This window comes from Molothrus ater, chromosome 3 (assembly GCF_012460135.2).
Source record: "Molothrus ater isolate BHLD 08-10-18 breed brown headed cowbird chromosome 3, BPBGC_Mater_1.1, whole genome shotgun sequence".
In the NCBI taxonomy this organism is placed as follows: domain Eukaryota; kingdom Metazoa; phylum Chordata; class Aves; order Passeriformes; family Icteridae; genus Molothrus; species Molothrus ater.
In genome coordinates this window covers 61,586,201-61,609,579 of record NC_050480.2, presented here as the reverse complement: position 1 = coordinate 61,609,579, position 23,379 = coordinate 61,586,201, and the positions used below count along the sequence as shown (strand labels likewise).

The 23,379-nt window shown below is 38.7% G+C and overlaps 1 protein-coding gene across 3 annotated transcripts in view; it reads left to right on the top strand.

The window, feature by feature from the left end:
• TPD52L1 (TPD52 like 1) overlaps positions 1-22,185 on the top strand; it is a 50,526-nt gene extending 28,341 nt beyond the window's left edge. For 2 of the 3 annotated variants that reach the window (XM_036404565.1, XM_036404567.2), the window contains 5 exons: positions 7,102-7,203; positions 13,764-13,778; positions 16,341-16,379; positions 18,038-18,098; positions 20,382-22,185. In XM_036404565.1, coding sequence (XP_036260458.1) covers positions 7,102-7,203; positions 13,764-13,778; positions 16,341-16,379; positions 18,038-18,098; positions 20,382-20,513 — 349 coding nt within the window. In that variant the 3' untranslated portion in view covers positions 20,514-22,185. The remainder of the gene's footprint in view (positions 1-7,101; positions 7,204-13,763; positions 13,779-16,340; positions 16,380-18,037; positions 18,099-20,381) is intronic. The other variant, XM_036404566.1, reaches the window with a different exon arrangement.
• The last annotated feature ends 1,194 nt before the right edge of the window (positions 22,186-23,379 follow it).

Sequence of the window (23,379 nt, the reverse complement as noted above, 5' to 3'; positions counted from 1 at the left end):
AAATTAGAGGAAACCCATTCTGTCTTCAAGGGCTGCAGTAGTGAAATGATGTAAAATGTTTCAAAGTCGATATGCTTAGTGATTCAAACAGGGGGGCTGGGGAGCCTTTGATGTGATGGAAAGTGGACCCACACAAGGCAAACATTCAGGATAGGAATCTGAAAAAGCTGTTTTCAAAATGGCTTTTCAACTTTTGACCTTAGACAGAAATTTTCATTTGTAGAAAGGGAAAAGCTTATGAATTATAGGCCAGAATCAAGAGAACTGTAAGTGCTGGCTCCCAACAGCATGTTTCCTAGACAGAGCCCTTGGCTTTTTTCAGATGGTGACTGTCTTTTCAAGCCTTTTTAGGAAGGCTTCAGTGTTGCTCTGTTCTTGCATGTGATATTTAATTAAGATTTGGGACAAGAACATTCAACATGGACTTGGCCTTTTCCTCCAGAGGTAGAATAAAGGTTGGTTCATTGAATATTGACTGAACTATGTGAGCAAGCTTAGTTCTGCTGATAGGAAACCTGAGGACAACTATTGGGAACTTACTGTTTTATAATTCAAATTTCTGCCAGGACATAGGAAAATAGAAGATAATAGTTGCACTGCATGTATTTTAGCCTTACAATCTATGGTACAGGCAGTCTTTGTTAATATAGCTTTAAATATATAGTAATGCGTTCCCAAGTTTCAGAACTTTTTTCAGTAAGTCAGATATAATTTGTGGACAGCCACAGTCCTGCTGTGACTTCTAGGAATTAAGTAAACTGTGTTCCCACACACATACTTCTTGTGAGTGGTAGTAAAAGAAATGTGGGTGTTTCTGTTCATTGCAATATGTAATCACCTTTTGACATTTTCTTCTCTAAATTTGCAAGTAAATGTAACAGTTGTGTAAGTGAAGAAATTGTGTGTTGGCTTTAGCAAGTACATTACCTGTGTGTGGGTCTGTGCTATATGGAAGTAAAAAGAGCCTGTCCCTTCCACTTCCTTTGCTTCCATTGGGTCAGATCAGGCAACCTTCATGCTGTCTTCAAAGAGAATTATTTTGCTGCTTTTCCACATGTGTCTCTGGCCTTGAATTTTGAAGGGTAGAGTAATAAGGAGAAAGAATTTTAAGATGTTAACTTAGTCTGTTCTCATTGTTCCTTGTCCAAAAGGTGTATGTCCATTTATTTGCACAAGAACCTTCAGCTAATGGAAATTCCACAGCAAGGTTAGGTGATCTGGTCAAGATGTTCATTTCTCAGGGAAAAACCCACTGTAATTATCATGGGGCACCAGAAAATATAAACATGTGTATTATAGTGATCTTTATGTCTGTATATCTAACTGTAAGGATGGGAAGGGAGGCCTGAATGTAAATTGAGATCTCTGAAATTACAAGGATTAAAAATATCAAGAAAAGAGTCAAAAAAAGGGGAAGGGGAAAGGGAAGGGAAAGGAAATGAAAGGGTGGAATGGGAGAAAGGGAGGAGAAGAAAGGAAAAGAGAGACTGGGATGTGTATAATCTTGCATAATTTTTTTATCTAATTTACAGTACATAGCCCACAGACAGTGTTACGATACAGTTTAAGGTGGGATGAACTGCCTCTAATGTCTTAAGATCATCTGTGCTTTAGCAAAGATATTTTGGCTTTTCTATCTGGAGTGTAATCGTAGCACACTTTTTACCCCCCCTATTCTATGCTGCATTGCACAAATAATGCATTTCAAACAACTGTATCCCATATTTTTCCCAAGTGTTTGAAGTTTACAGGGCAGTACAGCCCAGAATATTTGTCACCTTTGTCTGGCACTGACCTGTGACTTTCTCCAGCCTATTGAACAGTCAAGTCACCTTCCAAGTGCTGCACACAGATTGCTGCTGCAGCCTGCAGAGGTTCAGTTCCCTCAGTTCTCTCCTTCCTCTCCCTGTGGGAGAGGAACTACCTGGGGCTTACTTCTTTAGATTTAGACATATGTACCTCTCCAAATGTCAGCACTGTTTCAGTTAATTCTTAACATTCCTGGCAGTGGAAGGATGACAAAAAATACATCTGTCGTTTGGTTTTGAAGTTGGAATGAATTTCAGCAGAGTACTAAAAAAAAACCTTCCAAAACAAAAACCTAAAATAATGCACAACAGCTTAGAGTTAATTTGTGGCAAAAAATGACAATAAGAATGCTCTTAGAGAATGTTTTATCTATCATATATGCATTTATCTCACTGGACTATTAGCATAATTTAGTTAATGCTGAGCCCTGTTTCTCCCAGAAAATCAACAGAAAAAGAGTTTGGTACTGAGAGTTTCTCAGGGATCCAGATGCTTTAGATCAATTGCAGAAAAGTTATTCTTAAGATGACTAATGGTTTGAAAACTAAAAAGAAGTAAGCTCCATAGGACACAGCTTGTGCTACCAGGCTCTGCTCTACTGTATGGTTTTGTTGTTAATTGTTTGCATTCTGTTACATCCTCTGTGAGCCTTATCACAGGCAAGGCTTTCTCAAATGGATTAATTTTGCCAGCAAGCATTGATGGAGAGGGATATTGCTGAATGAAGATGAACTAATTAGCAAATGTACTAATTTTACAGAAGCTGAATTAAAATTCTTTATCATTTACTGCAGTACATCAAATGTGCAGCTTGACATCAAAATATAAATATTATATGTGTAGCCTACTTCTGTCAGCACAGCCTGTGTTGCACCTGTGAATGAAGGGTTCATTTAACTCTGCCATGTGAAGGGCAGTTCTGTACTGAGATGAGATCAGTATGATTGTCCTGTCATATCCTGCAGGTGATGTTGGCCATTTAAATGTCTAGTTCTCTAGTTCTCTCTATGTGGCTGCTGCTTGCCTGTTCTCTCTATAAAGCACTGGTTCCTTCACATGTTGTGTTTTATGAAACAGTATCTCCTTATATTTCCTTTCACTGTAAAAATCACAGTGAGATATATATAGTGAGATCTGGTTGTCACAGGATAGCATAATCTAAATGTAGTATATGACACTGTCAAGTGAAAGTGCAGTCAGAATACGCAAATCTACCTTGTCTAAATAGTACGTTACAGCACTGGAGACATGAGTTATCTTTAAAGCTCTTTTTAATTATGTTGGGTGTGTTATTGGACTATAACTGCAATATCAGCATGTTTTGTGATAACCTCTGATAATCACTTTTATAAATAATTGCTTCTGTTAAAGAAATACCCTATTTTAAAAACAAAATTATCATCAGAAGTTGATGGATGAAATTCTTAGGTTAATGTCATATATAAAGGTAATGTTCAAATGTTCACAGGTGAGTGTTATTTACAAGTTTAAAATTGAGACAGCAGTTGATATAACTTATTTGTTAATCCCTCTTGTCTATGAAATATATTATAAATATTTATTGTTGAGTGCTGAGTGAAAACACAGAATATGAGCGTTGTTAACCATTACCAGCAATTCTTCTGTGCTACAGAGTATTTTCAGATGCCACAAAATCAGAGCAGGATTTCCTACTCTAACTGAATAAATCAAGTAGGCTGTTTCTACTTTTGTTGATGCTACTTGGTGTACTGCTGATGGTGCCTTTGTATGGGTGTAATGATGTATTTGTGTAAAAATGCAGTCAATGGCTTGGATGGAAGGTGGTCTTTCTTGAATCTCTGTATCCTAAATCATCTGAGTTTGTTTTTGGTGGAGTATTTCTAACCCGTAAGTTTTGGGGTCGCTGGTTGACCTGAGCTGCCGGCTGGCTGATTCCTAAGATGCTGTCAGCTGTCCCCATGAGCTGGTGGTCAGCACTCACCTAAGGATTGCCAGCAGTGGCTGCTGAAAGGATGAGAGTGCCCAGGTCTTGTAGATGACTTAGCATGCAGAGCATTTGGTGGTGCAAGGAGGACTTAAACCATACACAGAGCACTTTTTCCAGGTAATAAGTGTTTGTAGTTCTTACCTGGAATATCCAACTTTATTCTGCAGGTAAAGGTTTCTGAAAATTATGTAAGCTGTTCAGTGCATTAAAACAAAAGTACAAACTGCTGTGAGTTACATGACATGATGAAAACTGCTTGGTCAGATGATTAGTGTGCAATACAACTGAGCAGATTCCCACATGACAGAGAGAATCTGTTGAAGAGATCATTGTTACCAGAGTGCTTGGCAAAGATATCAAATGGATGCTGTAAATATGAAATAACTATGAGGATAAATATATCTGAGCCAAAATACAGTGCATCATACATACAAATATCAACACAGCACATAACTAACTACAGGGAGGCAATGTGCTCTGTGGAAAGATTATTTATGAAGAAGGCATAGTGATATAGGTAATGGTGGAGAGGTGGTAATGGGCAGGGGGGTTAATTTTTAAGCTATCAGAGAGCTCTGCTGAGATGCAAATTATTTTTTCTTGTCTCTGCTGACAGGGATTGCATGTTATGCTCCATTTTCACCTTTGTTATTTTGTTGTTCCTTAAAGCTCTTATTCAGCATTACTGAAGGGAGGAGGGGACATGTCATAGGTCATTTTTGCTGAAGTTGGTGCTGAAAAAAGACTAGTTGTGTAACAGTTTTAGCTGGATTTGTGCTCTTATGTAATGTCAAAAGTATTAGGAGCACAAATGCAGTCTCCATGTCTTCCTCACTAGTGGAAATACTGGAGGATGTTTGTTTTATGGGATTTACAGAGAAAACAATATTGCTGGAATGCCAAAATCAGTGTCATTCCAGCTACTTTCCTGAAGATGTGTTCTGTAATGTTCAGAAATATGTAGGGGACTCTAATGTTTCTCAGTGAAATTTGGGTCTCTCCTGTATGGCGCATTTTGGACTGTTCTCCAAATAGTTTTACACGGTGTGAAGAAGTTGCAGTGAAAAGGTAAGACATAGAAATATTTTATCATAAAGTTAAATGTGCCTATAAATAAAATTAACTTCAAGGTGTTATTTCAAAAAATCAGTTTAGAGGGATATCTGAAAAGTATTTTTACTATGTACATTCAACCTGTACATAAATAGGTTGCACTACAAAGGACCTTTTAGACTTGGAAGACAAATCTTGGTCTTCATGTTGTCATCAGCAAAATTCCACTTGTGCTGAATAGTTTAGGAAGCTTCTCTGTTAGCAAATTCTTTAAGACTTGTATGCCACAGACAAGAGAATAGTTGATTTTTTCTTTTTCATAGACAACTCTTACCAATAAGCTATGTGCTTATAGTTTGCCAGTAGAATCCTTATTTTAGGGTCTCATCCCATTCTAATTTATGAGAGTATATCTGCTGTCAGCAAGAGTATGACATAGCTATTGAACTAGTTAAGCTAGAGAATGAGGCCTCAGTGAAACAAGAGTATTGCATTCTTGCTATGTCCAAGGATGACTGGCTGAGAAGAGAGGAGATTCGGTAAAAGACAATCTTTTCCATCTTCTCTCTATTGTACTAGAATAAATAAAGCAAGCATAACCATTGCTTCTTCCTTTCTAATTATAATTTGTGTTCCTTCTGTCAGTGTTGTAATGTTTTAGCCCTTGTTATTCAACAGTGTCAATGTGTTTGGTTCAGCTTATCCAGCTGGAGACTCCTAGAAATTCCGTACCCTAGTATTCAGTTGCTCCCTATGGATTGCCTTGTTAGTCAGTGAAAACAGAGACAAGCACCTTCATAGAAGGAGCCCTTTCACTTGGCAGTTTAAGAACTTGTTAGGTCAGTAGGATGTTGTGGCTTAGGAACATAAAATCAAAATATATTGTCTGAAAGGACAGAGCATTATGTGGCCTCTGCCATCAAAGCGGTGGTTTGTAAAACACAGTCCTGAACAGAGGACTTTCAGCAATAGGTCCCGCTGGGACTAAAGCTATGTGACATAAAATGTGGTGTGCCATACTGCAAATGTTAATCTTATTTCCCCTCCTTCCTCCACAAAGTTACTACTTTCATACTATAATATTTTTTAATATATAATATTACTTTCATAATATAATACTTATATACATAATAATGAGAAAATACCCTGTTGTAAGGACTTAAGCAGTAGGATTTTTGTTTTTCTTTATCAATTGCCAGTATATTTTGGTACATGCTCGCAATTCCATCGTTTTTGTTCAAAGGAGAATGAGAACCAGTGGAGTTTTATTTCTAAATTTTTCATGATCATTTCTTCTTGTCTGCCAACACACACCACAGGATAGAAGGCTGATTATCGTGTGCTCTCCTTTTGTTACTAGGTCAGTACTTCTAATTCTGAGCTTGTCTGCGTCACTGGGAGTATCAGATAATTTACTCAGAAGGAACCCTCTGACATGCTCAGAATTAGTTTAGTCAGCAGAAAATCATCTGTGCAGAAAAGCTTACTGATTACTCTGAGAGTGCAGGTTACCTGTACTGAAGAGTCTGTATGGGTCAGAGCATGTATTCTGAATCAGTAAATTAAGAAGATTCTGTGTTTGAATCTGCATGCTGTTAGTGAAATTAGTGGCATCTTTTAGAAGAATTCAGTCCTACTAAGAATATGCATTCACTCTCTAGGTTTCTTCATCTTTCTTTCTCTGTCCTTCGCCACATCTTCTTCCTTAAAAGAAATTTTTAAAAGGGAAAAGAAGGAAATTTGTGGAATGTGGAAACAGATTTGATGATTTTTTTTTTCTATTTTAAATATCAGAGAATCATTTTGAAGTGTATCTGTTAAATGTACCTAATACGTATATGCTTGAAAGAGCAGTTGTATTTGTCCAGATTCTTTTCAGTGCTTCAGACAGCAGATTTTGCCAGAAGGTCAGTGTCTGCTGAAAGAATACTTACTTGATGTAAATATGATTTTCTGTAAACAGAATTTGTATCAAGCAGGTATTCAACAAGTCACTGCATTCTGCTTTTAACCAGCATGTGCTGGCCCATTTGGGGGATGTTATCTGCAAGAGAGAGAGAGAAGATTGCCAAGTTAAGGATTGCTCTGGAGAATGTTGCACTTAGGAAGCTGTGGAGAAACAGGCATCCTCACCCATGTTTGTTTTGAGCCATAGTTACTATGTTTATTAACATTTCAGTGGATGGGACTTTGAGGGAAATTAGTTGCAGGGATTCTAGTCTCTCTTTGTTAATACTTATCACTATTTCTGTTCTATTTTTTGTTTCCAGCTACAAGAAAACACATGAGACCCTGAGCCATGCAGGGCAAAAAGCAACAGCAGCTATCAGCAATGTAGGAACAGCTATCAGCAAGAAGTTTGGAGATATGAGGTATCAGTATCTGCTGCTTCTCTGGTCTTATTTAGAGGACTAAATGTATAAATAATTTGTCATCTCTTCATTTCCTTCTACATTAGTGTTTTAAAGGTTCAAGTAGTTTATAATTAGAGGATTTAATAACATTCATGTTTTTGACTGGGAAGAAGGCATAATGATGACCAAAGATAGAATTTTATAGGAGTCCTGTTTTTTGGGTTTTTTTTTAAAGTACAGTCAGAAATCCTTTTGTAATAACTTTGCCAACTCAAGGAAACGTATAAGTAAAATGGAACAAAAAATTGCTGTTAGATCTTTATTAACCCAGTTTTATTCTTATATGGATGCTGGAGAAAAATATCATCTGAAGAAAAGAAGCCTACCTAGGAGCTGCTTGTGATAATACAAAAAATATTTCAGGCTATTTTTAATCGGTTTTTTTTTCAAGATATACTGCAAAGTTTTGTTCTGCAGTTGTATAAAAATAGATATGATAGAAGTAACAGGAGTTCAGGTCAATAGAACTGCCACTTAAAGGCAACTTCAGTGTCAGGCTTTATATGTTGATGTATCTTTTAAAGTGTTGGCTTTAAAGTTCCTCAGTATGAGAGCAAAAATTGTATACTGTAAACCAGCATTCTAATTTTCATTAGGCAGTAGAATTACAGAACTTCCTGAGTGATTGAAGGAGTTGATTTTTTTGTTATAAGATAAGTGGACATGGATAGCTCTACAATTGTGTAATTAGGGTCTCATTTATTAATAGTGCATATTATCCCATTGGTATGTACTCACTTTTTTCTTATTTTGTAATGTATGAGGTAACCATATCCTAAGATCTGTGTGTGCTGCAAATGACTGAAGCTTAGTTCATGGCAATAAAACCTTTTTTTCCCCTTTTTATTTTTATTCTGGATCTTAAATCTTTACAGATTTAACACCTTAACACCTACCTACCTTTTACATACAGCTTAATTAATTAGAGAATTAATTAATTCTCTAAAGTACTAATGTTTTTCTAGGTGAAACTAAAAAAGGAAAATCTTCATTACTGTATTATCTGCTTTACAGTGTCTTTTTCCACATTGCAGTTCAAAATGGAAATGTAGTGAATGACTTACAACCTTAATACATAACTTAGTTATGTATGAACATAACTGAGAAATTTTTACTTGATACAGTTAAACATTCATGAGTAGTATATGCCTATCAAATGCTAGAAGAATAAGCAGGCATGCAATTATATTTTCTTAGTGTATTTTTTTCAGTGTTCAGAAATCTAAGAGCTGAAAACTTTCTAAAACATAAATTTAAAGGATTCATTTAAAAGTTTCTTCTTTAAATGAAGGTTTTTCTTCATAAATTTACTATTACTTAGAATTTATTTTAACTTATATGAGCTTTTGAAATTCATAAAACATCACGTCTCCCCAGAGGAATAGAAATTTATGTGGTAAAGTCTGTGGTTTATTTGTTTGTTCATTCATTCCCTTTTTGGAGTCTCCCTGGTCTTTTCCTTTGGTGCCTTCTGGCTCTTCCATTATGAGAAACAGTGAGTGAGTTCTTCTTCTGACCTTCATTTCACTCATTATTTCTTGTGGGTTTATTGTATTTCACTTCAGTTCCCTCTTTCCAGGCTCCAGTTGGATTAGTCACTTTCCCAGGCTTTTTTGTTGCCTTTGTTAATTCTTTCTGCCTTCCCTGCATTTATAGTTGTATTCTGTATTTTTGAGAAATGTATAAGATGTGTGTGAGGCATGTGGCACCAACATATTCCCTGTTTCAGTTTATGTCTTCTTAACACTTCCTCTTGCAAAAAAGACAAGCCCACAGCTCAGCAAACAGGTCCTGTTGCTGCTTCCATGCTTTAGATCCTGCAGCAGTGACCAAAGAGTTTGTGTGTGAGTATACCTTGGCTCTCGATTATAGAGGGAAGGATGATTTAGCAGTTGAGAATTTCTCAGCTCCTATTACTTGTGCCTTGCACATGGTGTGAGATTAACTGCAAAGGCAGAAATGTCTTCACTGAAATACAGCATGTTCAGCCTTTAATATTTCCCTTAATTAATCACTGTTACCAAATGCCTTTGTCTTACCTAGCAGTATCAGCCCCCCTGCCCATGGCAGTCATGCTTCTGACATGGCAGATGGGAGGTGTTTATCCCATTAGCTCTTCAGCTCAAAGCAGATGCTGAGTCCAGAAGCATTTTGATTAATCAAAAAGAGGATTTCTAGTAGCTTTCTTTGATTTAAATTATTACCTTGAACCTTGGTTGTGAATTTTTCAGGAAAATATGAACTTCCAACACTCCTTTTTTGTGGATGCTTGCTGTTTTCAGTTAAGTTCTCAGCTGGGAGAGGTTTCTTGATGCTTGATGATGAAGCAGCAAGTGGTCTAGCCAGGTTCCCATAGTTATAGAGAGAGTGGCATGACTTGAACCTTCTGCATCTGCTGCACATCCTAAATCTGGAGTGATGGTCAGTATGCTTCCCTTAGCAACAAAGCTGGCCTAAATTCTTGGCTCAGCTTGGCCAGGTGTAGTTCTGTGTGGGGTCATATTACAAACCTTATCACTTAAATAACCTGATTATTAAAAATCTCCCCTCTCCCTTTCCAATCTCACTTGTGTTTGGACACAAAACTGTTAAGAGGCAGGAATTTTCTGTGTCATTGTTGGTTTGCTTTTTTTTGCTAATCCAAATAATTTTATTTCAGTGATCTAGTGTATGGATTATCACCACCCCCTCCCATCCTGTCATTTTAAACAAACATCAGACTCTAGCTTAATTCTCTTGGTTAGGCATTAAGGCTGATAGTCACCAATGACATCCAGATGCAAATCCCTGTTTTGCTTTCATTCACAGCAGACATTTGAAACTGATTTCTAAAATCCAGATGTCATCATAATTCCCAGTATGTTCAGCAGCCTTACTTCCTGGTGATGGTGATTTTGAAAGGGTCTGTAGACAGACTGACTAAATACTGAAACCTGCCTTCTTTATGAAACAAAATTCTGTTTTCTATGTTACCTGCTACATCAACTGTACAGAGCACTACATGAAAAACATATTTCTGTTCTGAAGTTATTGGATCTTAATTTTCATTTTGTTTTATCTCTAAAAATATTACTAAAATATAATATAAAAACAGGCCAGATAGACTCCCCCAAATGTGCTATTTTGTTATGTTAGCGTTCAAGAAGATAAAATCTGTAAGAAAAATGACAAAATTCTGTGTATCTGAAAGTACAGATGCCACCCTTTGGGGACCAAGTGCTTTTCCTGCAGCTGCTGTGCTTCTCTTTCATCCCCACCCCATCTTCCCAGTGTCACTACTCTCTAATTCATTTTGTGCATGAATAATCGCTAGCGTTTTACATTTTCTGAATTTTGTATTAATAAGCTTGTAAGGGATCTTTACAGTCATAATGCATCCTATTTAATATTGTGTTTCTAGGAATACAAGAAATGCATATAAAACCAGTGTACAGATACCTCTGCTTTAGGATACAAAATAGACACTAGCAATTATAGCTAAGATAATAGATTCTTCATTAATAGGCCTTGTGATTAATTATACGCCATCAAGATTTTTTTTTTTTTTTTTGCTCCTCATCTCCAGCTCACATTGTCTCTTTTAATATTTATCTGGTATGGAAAGTTAAGAGAAAGGGGGTAGTCCCAGGTCACTCACAGGGCATTGATCAGAGGCTCAGATCTCTCAGTATTAGAGATTGCACTGACATTTTAACATGGCTCTTGCTAAGAAGAGCACAGATCTGATAGAGTTAGGGTCTTTATCCTTTTCTCCTTTGCTTTCTGCTAAAGTTTGAATATTTTTATGCTATACTGCTGGACTACTCTGCAGTTGTCTGTATGAATCTATGTCTCATCTCTGCTGATGACCTTTTTAAAAACAAGTTGTGATACCAAGTGAGAGATTTTCTGGGTTTTGGGTTGCTTTAAAAAAAAAAAAAAGAGGAAAGAAAGAAAAAGTAAACTATGTGCACTACACTACTATATGCACACTACCACATACATTGCTGCTACTCAAGTAAAGGTATTTAAAGATTAGGCTAACAAAGGCATGCATGCAAATTAGGATGTCAGCAGTTACATTTTGTATAGCTCCTTCATTCAGCTGCCTGGTACGTTTTCTTTAATTACATGATCACACAGACCCCTTTCAAATTCAGTGCCTGGGATGAGCCAGCTCTCAAGATGAATGAAGGTAATATAACGCCTCATTCCTGCCAGGAGTTGGAAGGCACAGATGGAAAGACACAAAAGGCTGCAGGGAGGGACAGCCTGGGGGCATGACTGTGGCAGTTGAATGTGCCCCGAGAACAGGAGGCACCAGAGGGGTGGAGGAAGGCAAAATTAATGCCTCTCCGGAGATGCAAGGGGGATTCTGGGAACTACAAAGCAGATACTGGAGGAATGCATTAACCTGTTATTTTCTAAGCATCTAGAAGATAGCATGATAGCAAAAACATAAAAGGGTTTGTCAAGAACAATTAACTTGAACTGACAGCACCTGTCATAGAGGATAGATGGAAGGTAGGAGATGTGATAGAGCTTGACTTTGATAAGCCTGTCTGTATTTTTCTTGCAGAAGTAGAGAAATACAGCTTAGGTGTTACTGCTTTAGCAGGAAGAGAGCATAGGGAATTGAAAATTGTATCCAAAGAATAGGTCGCAGTAGCTGACCATAATGTAGGATTTTGCAGGCATCTGTCCTGAGTCTGTTACTCATCAGCATTTTCATTGCTGGGTTAGATGAAAGTGCCAGGATGGCATTGCTTAGAATTCCCAAATGATTGCAGTGGCAGGGTATGCAAGCACTTTAGGCACCAGGATTAGAAATCCACATTATTTTAAATGATAAAATAAAATTCAGTGTAGGAAAGTGTAACATGCTTTATTGCCAAATGGGGAAAAAGTTCAAAAGCAGAGATGGGGAACACTGACCATGCAGCTCTGGCAGAGAAGGGCTAGCAAGTCTAGCCTTGTGGTTCACAAGTGCAGCTGAACAGAAGTTATTTCTGAAGGCTGTGAAATCTCTGTCATTTAAAGTTTTTAGAAGCAGGTGGGGCCAAAATCTTTTGGCGATGGTTCAGGTATGATTATTCTGCTTTACCACTTCGGGAGCTGACTTTGGTTGTGCCTTTTTTGTTGCGCCTTTTGGGGGTTTTTGTTGTTGTTGTTTGTTGTGGTGATGGAGTTTTTGCACAGCCTTTTAGAATTTCTGTGATGTAAGGATGTTCTGGGCACTTAAAATTGCTGTCAGATGTGAATTCCTTCAAATGCTGTAGCTGTCATGCCTGCAACTACCATTCTCAAACTTTCTGTCTTTTGGTACCCCTATAAAGGAAATAGCAATACTTCCTTGCTTCAGAAAATTATTTCGTAAGCGTTTCTTTTGCTGATGGATGAGGAAGTTGTTTTCTCTCACTTGCATGGACATTTGTCCCTTAATTTATGCTGGTTTTTATAGGTCTGCTGTAACAGAGATTTCATTATCATATGTCTGTGCAAGTATCTGTACTGGCATGGAGAAGGGGGCGGCTCTGTACTGGGAGCCAGCAGGTAGTAGAAGGAGGGCAACAGTATTACTTAAACGGGTCTGAGCAGAAATGTGTTGTGAAGACAAACCCTTGACTGTTTGAGAAGCAGCATTATACACAATGATGTGTATAACCTTGTAAATAAACCTGAAGAAATCAATGCTTTTCTTTGGAGCAAAGTATGAACACTGCACAGTAAATAATGCATCACACTACACACTGAGAAAGGATGTGAAAAATAAGTATTTGAAGAGATGTTCATTAAGTGTGCACCACCTCTCTGGCTCACTGCATGAGGCAGGTGTTCCCTTGAAGTGGTCTGTAATTAAAGACTACATCAGTAGCACAGATGAAGGAGAGGCCTGTCTGCCTCATCATTTCTCAACTTTGGAACATTAATGACATCCTTTGAATATTGTATCTCAGTGTGTCTCTCCCATTTCCGTCTTAATTAAGTTTCCTGTGAGGTGGAACACAGTGTCAAAGTGTTTCAAGTATTATTTTCAACAAAGAACAAGTATTTTAGAAAATGTTATTTTAGGAATTAAAAACTCCTTATTTTTTACATACCCTTTTTAAACTGAGAGATGATTAAGGGATTCAGAGGGGGAAAAACATCATTTGCTCTTATGTACCTGTACAATTTCAGTTCACCTATACTTTCTCTTTATTGATATTAAAGGAGGCTATGAGAAGAGAAAACAGCATTGTTTAAATCTGTTCTAATAAAGAGAACACCAAATTTAGTTTTTAAAGATAAAACTTCTGTTTTTCAATGCATACAGAATAGGTATGCTGCATAGCGAAGGACTGTATGAAAAGTTTTTCTTTGGGGGGATCTGAACTGATCCACATTCTACTGTGAATTCCAGCATCAAAATTTGAATGTAAATTATTTTATTTTTCTCCTTGGGCAGTTTGACATGCTACAGATGTGTATGTCTATTTTTGTTACCTTTTCCTAATACTTTTAACTCTTGCTTTTCTTTCCTTGTGCATCCACCCCAGATCGCATTCAATTGGGTAAGACACATTACTCTCCTTGAATACTGCCTGTGTATTTGACAAGATTTGTTTTATGGGCTGTAATGCAGTAACCTCTTTCCTTTCAGCTTCTTTATATGCTACTTAAACTGTTATGCCCCATTTTTGCAGCACGGTGAGTGTAACAAGAGAAGGATTGGACTAAGTGTTTGCCTTGAGTAGATTAGTTTTAAATTCAAATAATGGACACATTCAAAAGACTTTGGTCTTGAGAAAACCTACTTATATATAATCCCATTCTCTTAACCATATTCTTTCTGTCAGAGGCTTGAACATGAGCAACAAACAGTAAAAAGTTCTGTTCAGCTGAGTTTTGTAAAGATTATATGAAGTATTTAATTACCTCATCTTCAAGAGAGCAAAAATATCTTGGTCATGATTCTTTAAAAGTCTTGAGTCTTGGGGAAATTTCCAAGTTCTGAAGATGATAAAGGAGTTCTTTATAATTAGAGTTTATTGATTCTGTAAAGCACTTGAATATGTGATTAAAAAAAATTGTTAGAAAACAATTTTATGTGTTCTTAAAGATTCTATAAGCAGTCTGGCTTTGTGTCATTTCACTCTGAGGAGAGGCTGAACAGCCCTGAAGGCCTTGCCACTCCCTCTGGCCTTGTAGTATCTTCAGTGCACTGAAAAGCTCAAGAGTATTTTTTCCATTCAGCTAAGTTATCCTAACAAGGACTCTAATTCACTGAGTAAACTTCAAAGTACAGCATAGATTGACCTTCTAAACTAACTCTGACATGAAACTAAAATGTAATAAATGACAGATTCCTCTGTCATGAAGGATCCCTGTTCTCTGCAATGATCACGATCACAGTCATGCATGTCTTTAAAAAAAGCTTAATATTTTAGGCTTGTACTAAAATAAGATGTGGCACTGTCTCTATAACTTGCATTCTTACCTCTTTAGAGAAATTAAAATATGAACTCAAAAAATAAGCATTTAATATTTTGATTGTCATGTGCCATCTCTTAGCTTTGTGAATTTAATCTTCTGGTTTAAACCTTTATATTTGGAATGTTTTGCTATTAAAAGATGAGCAGTCTATGCTGAAATACTTCCAAACTTTATTTTTGCCTATTTGTTGTGGGTTGCAAAACTAAAATGGCAAGGATGCTTGCTTAATTTAATGAGGACTGTTAAAGATTTGCTGCACTTGTGAAATGTTTGGGCTAATCTTTCATAAGTCTTAAAAATTATGTGAAAATTTGAACATGAAACATTAGCATTGTCTGCTGTCAGTTCTTGTCTATCTGATCTTAGCAGAAGCCTTAAAATATATACAACAGCAAACAGTTTGTATTAGATCTCACTATTCCACCTGCTTGCCAAATAGCTCTTCCCTCCTTTCCCCACCCCCATTTCTGAAAATCTTTAATCTTTAGAAAAGCTTTAAGATTGTAATCTGGAAAAACAATTCTGTATAATAGACTCAGTGCTGCTCTGATTTTGTGTAGTTTATAACAAACACGTGTGCTGTTTGTATGAGAGCTTTCATTTTTTATGCTATAATCATGCTTTACTTGCAACCAAGTGTTGGTGATGCTTACAGTAAAGCTCTCCCTGTTCTCAGTCAGACCAGGCTGCAGCTGTCAGTCAACACTGAAAGTAGCAATGCAGGGATTTTTGGAAAAAGACACACTCTTGCATCACACACTTTACCTGAAGTGCTCAGATCTAAATGTGCTTATGGAAAGTTCTTAAGCTTCAAATAAAGATTCTTATTTTCGGTCAGGCATGATGCTTCCCAGCAGCAGGGAACAGGTGATGCTGTGAAAACAGAGTTGGTGTCTGAAATGGGAGAATTTGGCTCATGTAAGTCAAGCAGTCAGCGTGGGTGGCATCTGGAGGTCTAAAGCTGTGCAGCATGATTTGGGGATCTTAGAGTAATGCAGAGGTCCCATGTTCTGCTTACAACTTTCCAATACTCCTGCTGCTGGGAAGTCTGAGGAGGGAAGTGTCACAAAGAGAGCTGGATGAGAGCTGTGGAAAATAGCTCCGTACCTTTGGTAAAGTTGAGGAGTGAAGGAGGAAGTGAAATGTCCTGGAGAGGTGCAGATATGTGAGAGTGCTGCCTCTCTGGCTGAAGAAACCTCTTGTTTAGGTAAGCAGTTGTGCCTTTTGAGATTGGGAGTCAGCGAACCAGCTCCACTGATGTGCACAAACCTAGGGTGTATCCGTCCTGCCCAACACAGAGCTCGTCCTCTGTCACTGCAGGGACATGGAGGTGGCTCTCTGTACCCTTTCCTGTGTCTCTGTAGATAGCCAGGGCCTGCACCATTTAAATGGATTTTGCCAGGAGCTGTTCTGCATCATTCTTTTGAGCCCCACTGCTGGTCAGTTGACATGAGAATGTGGCAGTAAGATCTTTAGTGCTGAGAGTTGGACAAGCCCTTGCCATCAGAAGAGGAAGAATACCAGCTCTCTTGACTATATGTATATGTACATTTAAAGCTAAGTTAAAAAATACATTATAATCATGTTGGAAATCAGATTTTACAGCTTTTTTTTTCTTATGTTTTGCTTTCATCCCACAGCTATTCTATTCGCCATTCCATAAGCATGCCTGCAATGAGGTAATGTGCTACCCACATTCTATTTGCTATGGTGATGTTCAACAGAGTAATGAGGGGGGATTTGCATGCTTTGATCCTGATCCTGCAGTTTTTAGTTGGATGAGAAGTCTCACTTCAATCAATTAAGGTTATTCATGTAGATAAGTGCTGCAGGACAGGCTAGCTGTGGGTTTTTTGGTTTTTTGGTTTGTTTTTTTTTTCATTTTAATTGTATTAACTGCTTAATCTTTTCTACAAGCCTTTGAGTAAATGAAGCAGTTCTGAGATGTATTTGGGTAGCTGATTGTTATCAGGTTTGTATTACTGAATATGAAATTCAGTTGTTTTGCTGTCTCTAGAACATCATCCAAAGCCCATTAACGTCAGAGATGCTTTCCACTCCAGCAGGCTTTGGATCATGCTCCTATGGAGGGATTTTACATGAGTGCTTTCATATTTTAATGGCTATAATCAAGCTTTACTTCACTGCAGCCAAATATTGACGTCTGTTCAAGTAAAGCTCTGACTGTTTTCAATAAAATTAGTATCCAGCTTTCTTTTTACTCCCTTGGCCTTTAAATACATGACTGTCCCCACTCTGTGCCAAGCATGCATGACAAACAAATTCACAACTAAATGATGGATGCTAATTCATTCAACTTCAGCAGGTGGGTAGTTTAAGGCAGCATTCACCAATGTGACCTATGGATCAAATATTAGTTATAAAACTCAGTTTCTCTCTCCTTTTGACCCTTCTTTTCCTATGAAAAAATCTGTCATCTAAATAACAGAAACTAAATTTGCATTATTTTTTCAACTGGCTTCTGTTTGCCCTTCCCTTAAATTGGGGTCATTTTAACTCAGCCTGATGGGGGATATGATATAAATGTATTTGCAGAATGAGGAACTGTGCTGGACAACAGTGCCTGAGCTTCAGAGTATTCACTAATAATGAAACACAATGTATGCTTTAAATGAGCTCTCAGGTGCCAAGCAAGGAGCAGAGAACCAGAAGAAGGTCCCCTTCACCCACTGTAGACTTGTCCAAGTCTCCAGTGTGTTGGGTGAACACAAAGAAAAGCTTAGCTTAGCCAGGGAGGCACCTTAGGAGCACAGTCTCTCTAAAGTCTTTGTCTTTGAAAACAGCAGTAACAAAATCACAGGGAAGGGGGGGGCGGGGCAGGATTCCTCAAAGACATTTGGGACCCACTTCCCATGTGGTTCTAATGTCCTTCTTCCCAACCTTAGGACATTAAACTTGGCATCTTTTTAATAATGTACATTATGAACTTGCTCATCAGCTGAAAAGAATGTTTATTTCTTTACAGCAACAATACAGATGGATAAAGCCATAGAAAAGCAGCATTACAGGCAGCATTGTCTGGTTGTTCTTCTGAGAACATGACAAATGTATCATAGAGTAGGCAGGCCAGTTATAATTTGGTTTCAATTACTATGCAGGTTCTACTTTTGAAAATTTGTAGCTAAAAAGTACTCATCCGATTACCATAATTGGATTTGACTGACAGAGCACAAGTGAGTGTTCATAGCCTTGTGCTGCCAGCCAGCCTTCATTCTGTGCTGACAGTGTTGGCTGGCAAGAACTGATCAAATTGTGGAATTATCCCATGATGTTGGCAACTGACTCTTTTTCCTCCCTTCAACTTTTTTTCTCCTAGGAACTCTCCAACTTTCAAATCGTTTGAGGAGAAGGTTGAAACCACTGTCACAAGCCTTAAGGTAAAGGCTAGGGGCAGAGTTTGCATGCCCGTGTGTGTTAAAGCGTGACAGCTTAGTTGTCCTTATCATTTGTACAGAAGACTGATTTAGTTTGTTGTTCCATCAAGAAATGTCATTGAGCACTAATGGAAAATGAAGGCAATATGCAAAGAAATTGTTTTCCTTTGCTTTGTTGCTAAGAAATTATTTCTGATGCCTGCTAAAGTAAGCAAGTGGTCTCGGAAATGCCAAAAATAGTGGTGGTAAGGAGTGTCTGTTCCCAGTCATCTCAATGTGTCATTCAGAAATAGAAAAAGGTAATTCAAACTGCACAGCTCTGAAGACCATTTCCACTCACAGTGATCTGCTTGATCACTGAGAAGCCTGATCTTATTTTGTTGACTAAGCACAGGTGTTCTAGAGGAGAGTATTTGTCATGCCAGCTCAGCCTGTTGAGTTCGGAGTGCTCTTAGATCATCCTTTAAGAAATCTGTAATTAAGCAGGAAAATACAGTAAGTTCTGAGTCTGAAATAATCCTCCATATCTCATGAAACCTTGTCTATCTTTATTGACAAACTCACTGACGTTTTCTCAAAATCTTCTCTTCTCTTCTCTTCTCTTCTCTTCTCTTCTCTTCTCTTCTCTTCTCTTCTCTTCTCTTCTCTTCTCTTCTCTTCTCTTCTCTTCTCTTCTCTTCTCTTCTCTTCTCTTCTCTTTTCCTTATGTGAATGGGGAAGGGAAGCTGGAATCGTGTATCTAGGGTGCCACCAGGGTAGACTGCAGACAAATGGGAATATTTCAGCATTGCTTCTCCTTTTCCCTACCTCTGTTCCAAGGCTTGCAAGATTAGGAAGACCAGGGGATGGGGGAGAAATCATGGAATTACCCTTCAATTCTAGGGTTTTGTTGTGGTCTCAAAAAGTAGAGAACGACCCAGAGAGGCCCTGAAAAAAGAACAGCAGTAGTCTTATAATCTTTCCAACCCCTGTATCAGCTACAAAGCTTCAGTGATCCTACAGTGTTCTGCAGTTCGCCAAAACTGATGTTCAGGCTTCATAACACTTAGAAGTCAAATTTCAAATTAGATTTTATTTTCTCTTGGAGTCTGGACTTTGGACTGTAGCTTTCTTGGGAGAGTATACTAGTTGATTTTCCCCTGGAAATCAAACAGGACAAGGGTGTCTCATTCTTCTCAACTTTTCTGAAAATCTGAACTCTGATGAATTAAATGTTTTATTGGAATTCCAAGCTAGGTAAGCTGCTGTGCTAGCTAAAGAAACAGGATTACGTAGGATTAACCCTTTGGAAACTTAGAACACAAGGTTCATTTAATTAAAATAATCTTCCTAAGCATTCAGTGGCTGAGAGGTTGAAAAATGTCAGCTTGTCTTTGAGTTCTGTTGCAATTCTAGGATGGAGTAAAAGGTTTTGCCCTATTTTCTGGCTTGAATCATCTTGGAGCAGGCATATCAGCAAGCAAAGCCATAAAAGAATGTTCTCTTACCAAGACAACCTAGTCACAACAGCTTTGTCTCTTCATCGCTTAGTCTTGATCATTTCCAAATCTTTAGATACAGCTCTATCTTTGTTAGAGAACTTCTTTTTCAAAGATTTAGTCTTACTGATTTTTATTTTTAATACTTATTACAAATTCAGTGACCTGAAGCATTCTGGAAGTAGATGTGCAAGCACATTGGATACGTTTGATTGATGTATTTTGGTAACACTTCTCTGCCTTCTCCCATGAAAATGCCACTGGCAGTTTTATATTCCAGTTCTAGGCAGCTACAAGTGCCTGAAGGGATTTAGGTCCTTTGGTTACCACATTCCTTCTGCTGTCCAAAATCCCAGTGGTTTATGAATTTTGTGAGCAGCTGTGTTGCTATAGCTGGCATGTGGGCCACTCAGCAAATGAACCAGTACATTTTAGTATCCATCTCTTTTCCAGCCTGCATAGAATTGGAAAAAAAAGCAATGAAACCAGTGTGAGCTACTCAGGTAAACAACCCCATTGGGTTTACTGCTAGGGTCTAAGGTCCTGCCTGGGATCTACTTAGGGACTGACTCCTTTAAGCATATGAGACATGCCACTGTCAAATTTTATGATGGCAGCCTAGTTTAGAAATTCTGGAGTAAAGTTGCTTTATTTGACTGGTTTTATAGCTGTTGTTCTAAGGAACCATCCCTACGCATTCTCTGCCTGAAGAGTTCCCTGCTGTCCTTGGCCATGGGGTGGATTGGAAAATGGGATTTGCTTCAGTGTGGGCAGAGGATCTTGCTGTTCTCTGTTTGCCTTATTTCAGACCAAGGTTGGTGGGACAAGCCACACGGGAGGCAGTTTTGAAGAAGTTCTCAGCTCTACAGCCCATGCTAGTGCTCAGAGCTCCCTTGCTGGCACCCGGCTCCCTGAAAGTGAAGAAGAGCTTCAGTGTTAAACAGCAGGCCCTCCTGAGCCCCACATGCCTCTCTTCAGAGACTTGCCCAGACAATGATTTTCAGCTCTCCCTCACCACACAACTTGTGCAACAAGGTTTTGTCAGCTTTGGAAAATTGCCATCCTGGCCTTGTGTTGGAGAAATGTTTCCTCTCCCTATTTCTATTTTCAATGGGCCATTTTAGCACCAGGTACTTTGTACATCATCAAAACCACACACAAGTGATTGGCTGTAATGCACTAAATTCTGTGTTAAGTGACTAAATAGTTTTCAGTTACATGTAACTTCCCTCTAACAATCTCGCAGTCTCTGTTTCTTATTTATTTTGGTTTACCTTTTTTTTCTGTCTCTTGGTTTCTGGCTTCCCTCTCAGTGCCACATCAGACAGATGGACCTAGAGCTGTGCAAAGCATTCAGCTGCCAGCAGTAGCCCATACACCAGCTGTCTACCATCCATACCAGGTGCCCTTTGCTCAGGAGTGTCTGTACATCATCTATTTCCTAACAGAATTAAAATAACTTACTGTCACAAAAAGCTGTTTCTCCTTCAGTGGTACAGTCTGGCTTTGCCCTACACCCGTCGGGCAGCAGAGTTAAGGAGGGCAGGAAGAGACACCTGGTTATTCATACAGAAACAACCTATCACAGCTGCTGATTTCAGATCGTCATTTTGGCTGGAAAGGTTTCAGTTTCAAAATGTGCACCACTGCTTGCTCTCTTTGGTTTAGTAAGGCTTGGCAGTGAACTTAATTAGAAAATCAAGTGGAGGGAGGAAACCTCTCATATTTCTGCCTCTGTATCTTCCCCTCAAAACCAAGGGAAAATATGTTTATGAGCCTCTGTCAAGATACAGCCTTAAGTGAAAGAATACAAACCAAACATTTGGCTTCAGACATGCCATAGGTTAGAGAGCCCATGCATTCAGAGCTGCTAGCGTAGACCCTGTCACCTGACAATGCACAGGATGAATAAGAACTTCACTTTTGGTGTCAAATTTTGCTGTGCTTTGCTCGAGGATGTTAATTCCACCAACCACATTATCCCTGCTCAATCACCAAGAGCCAGACGTCTCTCAGCTTTGATTCAGCATGTTTTCTGAGCTGCATTCTTTTAACATGTTTTCTAAAGAAAGAGCAGCACATTTGTGACACTATCTTGCTGTGTAGTGAGCACATGTCAGTCCGCACGGTGCGTTGCTCAGTTCACCACACACTGAGGTGGGCACGAGATTATCAGTAAACAGGATGGAAAAGAGCCTGGCTACTTTGAGAATGGATGTGTTTTTTGAGCATACGCCAAAGCTTCAAATCAGTGTTAGTGAGTTTGACATTACAGACTGCTTAAAATTTTGTGAGAAAATGTGGCTTTAAGTGATTTTTGTTTTTTTCTTGTGTGGCTTTTGTTAGTTTTTACAAAGTTGAAAGTCCTTTTGTAATGTTCTACTGGACATAGGCTAACTTTGGACATTTATATCACATGCCTCTTTAGTGTGATTTTTAGCATGAAAGCAAATCTAATTGTTTTTCTAGTATTCTTGTGACAATTTTCTAGCTTATTTTACGTGGTTTTGTGCATAAATGTGAATTTATTTAAAATGGAAGATATTGACAACTTAATTTGTGTAAATGAAGTTCTTGATATTCTTATTAAAAATAAATTTCTCTCTCTTTTACCCTTTGTGATGTTTTAATTCTGTTTACCAGCACTACTGAGCAATCTAGCGGAAGATGTCCCTGCCACTGGCAAGGGAGTTGGAACTTGATGATCTTTAAGGTCCCTTCCAACTCAAACCACTCTGATTACTGTGCCTGGGGTTCCACGCTGTCCCCTTGGTCCCCTGCAGAATGGGGAAGCCTCCTGCTACGCCGCACGAATGGACTGTTCCTGCTTAGGGCAGTGTTTGTGCTGGGTGTGTTTCTACCAAACATCTCTTCAAGGCCACTTTGCTGGTTTGTCAAGAATGTTCTCAATTCTGCCCTTCCACGCATCTGTAGCTTTCACACTCAGCATTCAATGCAAACTAATGGACACTATGATTTCTGTGCATCTAGGTGGAACAAAAGTGCTGAAAAAAGCTCGGTGGGCCCCACTCCATCCCCCTCTGCAAAATGGCAATCTATTGCCAAGAACCACTAATCAGCTCAGCAAAGTGCAACCTGTTATTCCAGGCTTGCCACAGCGCATGATTGCTGCCCCAGGGGGTTCCTGAGCAGAGCAGGCACCTCACATCTCCTCTGAACCAGACCAATTCACTCTGTAGATTCTGAGCACTATGCCAGCCATTGAGGCAAGAAGCTCCCAGCATCTCTGCACAGCAGTCAGCAATCTAGGAAACACCAGCCACAGAACACTTGGGGAGCTTCAGTCAGGCCCCTGAGGTTCGTGTAAAGAAAGCATTTCCTGACACACGGTGCCTGACAATGTGTGTTCAGATACATTACCTACCTTTAAAGGATATGACAACTGAATTTAGTTTTATGCTGCTTCATTTGACATGAGGTGGAAGAGAACTCCCAGTCTCTACCAGGTAATTTTTACAGGTGCAAATTTTGCTTACTTGGTAATCATGGCATTGTCCTCATCTCCAGCTGCACACAATTCAGCAGTTGGGTGTGCAGACACTGGCCTCATTATGGCATTTACCACCACTGCAGCTTTACTTCACAATCACTCTGTACTTCTACATTAGTGTCTACTTCTGCCAGAAACTCATTTATGGCAGAACTGCTACCAGCATGCCACATCCTGGAGAAGGGAGTCAGCTCTACATGGCTGTACAGGCTTCTGCATTAGATGGCACAAACTGCAAGGGTCCCTCCCAACCTCAGGTATTCTGTGATTATTAATTACCTGTGAAGGAGTCTGT